The sequence below is a fragment of the Typha latifolia genome, chromosome 14, assembly GCF_019914945.1.
Source record: "Typha latifolia isolate L0001 chromosome 14, TyphaL0001v2, whole genome shotgun sequence".
NCBI classification, from domain to species: Eukaryota; Viridiplantae; Streptophyta; class Magnoliopsida; order Poales; family Typhaceae; genus Typha; species Typha latifolia.
The window spans coordinates 9,291,106-9,297,105 of NC_133099.1; the positions used below are offsets into that span (position 1 = coordinate 9,291,106).

At 35.1% G+C, this 6,000-nt stretch overlaps 1 protein-coding gene across 2 annotated transcripts in view; it reads left to right on the forward strand.

Moving 5' to 3' along the window:
* LOC140800777 (callose synthase 10) overlaps nucleotides 1–5,667 on the forward strand; it is a 49,361-nt gene extending 43,694 nt beyond the window's left edge. For both annotated transcript variants that reach the window (XM_073155616.1, XM_073155617.1), the window contains exons 46-50: nucleotides 668–770; nucleotides 1,061–1,180; nucleotides 2,753–2,803; nucleotides 2,905–3,087; nucleotides 4,982–5,667. In XM_073155616.1, the coding sequence (XP_073011717.1) occupies nucleotides 668–770; nucleotides 1,061–1,180; nucleotides 2,753–2,803; nucleotides 2,905–3,087; nucleotides 4,982–5,218 (694 nt within the window). In that variant the 3' untranslated portion in view covers nucleotides 5,219–5,667. The remainder of the gene's footprint in view (nucleotides 1–667; nucleotides 771–1,060; nucleotides 1,181–2,752; nucleotides 2,804–2,904; nucleotides 3,088–4,981) is intronic.
* Nucleotides 5,668–6,000: the final 333 nt, after the last annotated feature.

The following is a 6,000-nucleotide window of genomic DNA, read 5'->3' on the forward strand; positions in this document are numbered from 1 at the left end:
AACGAGCTACAGTTTTTTTTTTTGGGCGATTTTGAGCATAGTTGGATTCAAGAAATCACTACATCATTCCAGCTTATAAAACTCTTCCATATCTTCATAATTATATATTTTATGATTAAAGTGGATAACCAAGTACAAAATTATGATGTTATAAACTTTTCTTTATATTTTTATTTTATCTTTCTCATTTAGTGTTTTTAATAATAAAAATGCTTAATTTTTCAGCATTTTATGTGTATCATTTTTTCTACTAAATCGCTGAAATATTTAGCATTTTTTCTTTCAATAAAAACACTGATCTGGTCAACGTTTACTTTCGGCTTAGTAAAATGCTTACTAATTTAGCGTTTTATTTAGGGCTAAAATGAAATAGACCCATTTTGGTATTAAGTTTGGAATATAAGCCATTTCGATAAAAAAAATTTGAAAACGGTCTAGTTTGGTTCAAAGCTAAAACATATAATACTGCTGTTATGGGCATCCGTTCCATAAAAATGCCTACAAACTCCCTTAGGTTGTATATCCGACAACAATGGTTGTGCTATCAATTGTCAAATCACTGAGTCTCTTATGATTTCTTTATTTTCCTTTTCCTTATTAAAAGAAAATTGTTCTTGAGCAATTCTTTATGATGTTTTTATTTGCATTATTGATGTGCATCTACCAGGACCGTTGAGGATTTTGATGATTGGACTACTTGGCTTCTTTACAAAGGTGGAGTTGGTGTGAAAGGGGAAAACAGTTGGGAATCTTGGTGGGATGAAGAACAGGTTAGAATCTATATTTTGGAGACACTTTGCATAGGTGCTGATTCACCTCTTAGTTCGCCAAAAAGGACAATCTTTTAATCTAATTATTCTAGTGATACTGCTCATCAGTTTTAACATTCTCATTTTATTCTGAATTAATATCCTTGGTAAAAGTGAATTTCTTCAATATAGTTTGAACTTATAATTTTGAACACAAAAATCATGTGTTATTTCTCTTCCAACACTTCAGAATTTTGAATTTCAATTCCATGTATGTTATTCTTCACTTACCATTTTATGTGGTTCTGCAGGTTCATATCCAAACACTAAGGGGAAGAATCCTAGAGACTATCTTGACCTTCAGGTTTCTCATTTTTCAATATGGCATAGTATACAAGCTGCGTCTTACTGGATCTGATACTTCACTTGCAGTAAGACCACTTTTTACCTTTTTTCCTTGATATTCTTTTAATAGCTCATGAATTCTTTCATCTCATTATATTGTTATAGTTTGGTGCTTGTCAGGGCTTCAATTTTTCCTTATAAAATTTAAGTTGATTACACATGCTTAAATTGCCACACTGGTAGGGGTGGAAATGGTGGATTAACTCCGACCTGACCTGCTATTCGACCTGATTCGGGTCGGATTCGGATAAAATTTTTTTATCCGATTCGGATACGGATAGAATTTTTGAAAAAATTCTGGATACGGATTCGAATATGGGTCAAATATAATTTTTGGATTCAGATACGGATATCGGGTATCCGTTTACCCGCATATTTTTTTAAATGATTTATAATTTTTAGTTTGCTTATTTAGATAGTGAATGTTGATATTATTACTAATGATATGTTATATACTATTTGTAGAGATTAATTTCTCTAATTTTATATATATTTAACATGCAAAAGATTATAATTTATTTAAAATTCGATCAATATCTGTTTAAGATCTGATCCTCTATTTAAAAATTATCTGTATCCGTTTAGTTAGGATATGATTTTAAATTTTGCTATCCGTCCAATATCCGAATCCATATTCGAACTAAAAATATGGATTTGAATGTGGGTTGAGTACTATCCGGTTCATATCTGATTCGTTTTCGCCCCTACACACTGGCCAACATCTGATAAAAACTCCAATACTTATAATTCGCTTCCGTTCTCGTGGGCTTTGATAAAAACAAACTTAATCTGAAGTTGATATCTATTTTAATATGCCAATATTATTTTTGTACTTTCTGCTAAAACTTTGAGGCAATATCACTAGTCCAACAGTTGAAAGATACTTTCTTGGTAAGCTAAGAGGTGCAACTGCTTCATGCATGTATATAATGGGAAACTACTGAGTAATCATGTTGTGTCATGAAAAAATTATTGCTTGGTTAAAGATATGGTTGTGGATACTCACATACATATATGTGCTCAATATTGGTTGTTTGATTTCTTTCTGTCTTTATTTGTGTAATAGTTCTGTTCTTGTCTTTCCATAATCAAGAATAGCACAGCTGTTTGGTAACTTTAGTGATAGTATAGTGCAAAATTCACCGCCTTCCACAGGCTTGAACAATGATACTTTTGGGGTGCGTTACTCTTTTGCATAATTAGCTGCAGGATGGTAACGTGCATTTTTTTAGCCACTGATATAGAACTTCCTGAGTTTAGTAGCTGTGGGGCTATTTACAGAAAAAAAAAACCCTTAGGTTTTAGTAATTATAAGATTGGGCTCTTTAAATGAATGTATTCATTTTTTTTATACTAAATATAAATTTTTTTTATAATGAAATACGCACAATGTACACGAGATGCGCACAACTGCATACAGGAGCCCATTTTTACTATTTTGAAAACTAAAAGGTTTCTTTGTGCAAATGTCTCAGTAGTTGTGCCTGCAATACTAGCAATTCTCTTATTAGTTTTATATAGTTAGCCAATTGGAAAAGTCTTGCAGATCTCATCTTTTATGTATGTTATGTCTAATGGGTTTGCCTTTTTTTTTTCAGCTTTATGGTTTCTCCTGGGTTGTTCTTTTTGGCAGTGTCATGATATTTAAGGTTTGTCATCAGAAAATCGGCGCATTATATCCTGCAGAATTGTCTTTGATGTTGTTTTCCACTTCTACTTGATAACGACTTGTTTTTATGTGCCATTGCAGATTTTCACGTTCAGTCCAAAAAAATCAACCAGCTTTCACCTTGTCATGCGGTTTGTACAGGGAGTCACAGCCATAGGGCTCATTGCAGCCCTTGTACTTGTTGTCGTATTCACAAGAATGACAATACCTGATCTATTTGCAAGTGCATTGGCATTTATAGCAACTGGTTGGGCTCTATTATGTGTAAGCCCATTGTGATCCCCTTTATTCTGCTGCAGAACTAATTCTTTAAGTTTGTTTTTGAGTTTACGCTCTTGGTGATATCAGCTTTAGGCAGACATGTCTTTCGAAACACGCAATGTGTTAGTTGTGTTTGCATGGTTATCTAATTGTATGCTTGTGTGTTACAGAAGTTTCATATAGAGACATGTGCCTTTTGTCACCATAATTTTTCAGTAGTTCCACTGCTAGTCCATAAGTAGCCCACATAATCTTATATTTTTCTGATAATCAAAGATTGTTGTGTCGGTCACCCATCAGCTCGATATGGCATGGCACGTGCCACAGCTGTATCCTCCTCTGTTGTTGCCTCTCATGTTCTCCCATCTCTGCCTCCGCCTCTGCCTCCACCTCCACCTCCTCCTTTCATGCTGTGCCCACTTCTATCTCCCATGCTTTCCTTTCCACTCCTCTCAGGACCCACCATCGGCTGAAACCCTAGGAGAAGAAATATGTTATGATCTGCTCAAAGCGGATCATAACTTATCTTCTCACGATCCGTTTTTGGAGTAAGTGAAAATCCGCTTCAAGAAGGTTGTTCCTAACTTATCCTTATGTGGATTGTGAGAATAGAAGACGAGAATAGAAGATCGTCTTAAAAGCTTGATTTGCCAGTGCCCCTTCGGCACGACATGTCCCAGTCGGCACGGTAATCCTTGCTTATAATGTTGATGTTGCATATTGCATACCTATGCCAATATGCTGTACCTGTGACAGTTTTATCATTTGGTCATGGAATGTTTAAACACCTTTGTTTTTTTATTTGGAAATCTGAATCTTAGATGATATTCAGTTATGAGATAATGGCTAATTGCTCCTTTGCTTTGGTGTTTCAGTTGGGCAAATAAATTTAAGTTCATGGTTGTTTTTGCTGGAATTTCTTGTGGCTACATTAAAAGAGAGATAATACATAGGAAAAAGATAGATACATAGATAGGAGAAAATTAGAGTGCATACTTGAGATGGTTTCGTTGAGATTTTTATTGTATTTTGGTTACTGGTTTTCTGCTTACTATAGTTGTCTTAGTAACATGGTAGAATCATGTTTACAATCAGGATTCATTATATTTTTTTTATTTTACAGTACCTCATAATTTGCACCTCAATTCATGACCTTTTTAGATAGCTAGTCATTTAAACTGTTGGATAGGAAAACCTACATATATTTCTTCTCTTCTTTAGTGAGCAAAAGTACAATGCTTGTAGGTTGTAGGTCATTGTCAAGATGCAAAGCCCATAACCCTGTATGTTTAAAAGTTGAAATGACAAAAACTAACATGTAAGAATTGAAAGTTGAAATGCACGGTTACCATTTAGTTGATGATTGGACTTGTTGACTGTGACAGTGCATTATTGGCACAGATACAGGAAAGGTTTTTTTATCCTTCCTGTATTGAGAGTGTTTTTTTTTCCTGTGTAAACCTGCTTAACCTGTGCCAACCCTTAGTGTCCTCATGCCACCTACATCTTCTTGGAAAGAACTTGTTGAGACGTTATAGGTCTAGTTGGGCAAGGGTATATGGTACAAGCTGGTTGGCATGTGGACATGATACTACTTTTTTCTTACTGCCTAATTTGACGTTCCAGCTGTGAAAGTAGTCCGCATTCAATGATCCGGAATCTTTGATGTTTGTGCAGTCTTGAGAGGTTTAGGCACTAGTGCCTGTGCTTGATGTCTAGAAAAGATCATATTAGCAGTCATGTCTAGAAATAAATTGTTTATTACTCTGGTTTCCAAGTGCCACAATGTAGCAAATTTTTTCTTCGCTGTTCTCATGCATTTGTTGTTTATTTAACATTCTAATGCTGAATCTGATCTTTTAATGGTCTGGTATTAATTTGCCTGTCATCATGACAGTTTGCTATCACATGGAAAGCACTGGTGAAAAGCTTGAGGTTATGGGACTCTGTTCGTGAGATTGCTCGGATGTATGATGCTGGGATGGGCATGGTAATCTTTGGTCCTGTGGCAATCTTGTCTTGGTTCCCGTTCGTGTCTACATTCCAATCCCGCTTCCTATTTAACCAAGCGTTCAGCCGGGGATTGGAGATATCCCTGATCCTTGCTGGAAACAAAGCAAATGTCCAAACCTGATCATCTTTATGCCACCCTTTGATGTTTGAAAATTGAAGTTGACAAATGACAAGTCGTTGCTTTGAGTTGGAGTACATTTGCAGCTTTCATATGGAGAGAGTTAAAAATAGTCTCTGATGCTAAACTTTATTAGATATTTCAAGAGAAGATAGTGAAAACTACTTGCAGATGAACCTGGATACATCCCGTGGCGCAAGTAAAGCCTATTTGTTTCACTAACAAGCTGTACAGTTATATATGACTGCAATGGTCTTTCTGCAGCAGAAATTCTCTGTAGATTGTTGAGAACTGCATCACCTTGTACATATTGCGCGCTATCTATTACCTCAACCGTTTGTGTTTTTGTCAGACAACTTTGTAATTCACTGGATAGTTATTTTGTTTTTATTATGTAAAATTGATTGTATTCCCAAATATTATGGGTCAATGATTTACTACTCTTTTGTTAAGGTTTTTTCTTTTTTTTGTTCCATGTTCTTGGCAATTGAAACTAGGAAGGAGTTGAGTGAGCCCTACCTTTTTTTTTTAAAAAAAAAATTCCTATCTTGAATTGATCTTATTGATATTTAGTGATTAAACATGCAGTCATTCTGTTGAAGTGGTCTTGGATGTTTCATAATTCTCATTCTGACGAGTGCCCTTAAGTTGTATGCTTAAGATAGGAGCTCTCATCAATTTGGTGGAATTGGAGTCAATTTATGCGTGTATTCTTCACATGTAAGGTTGCATACCTATTCTCATTCGTGTATTATCCAGCTACTTTCCTATTTTTATTTCTTTTG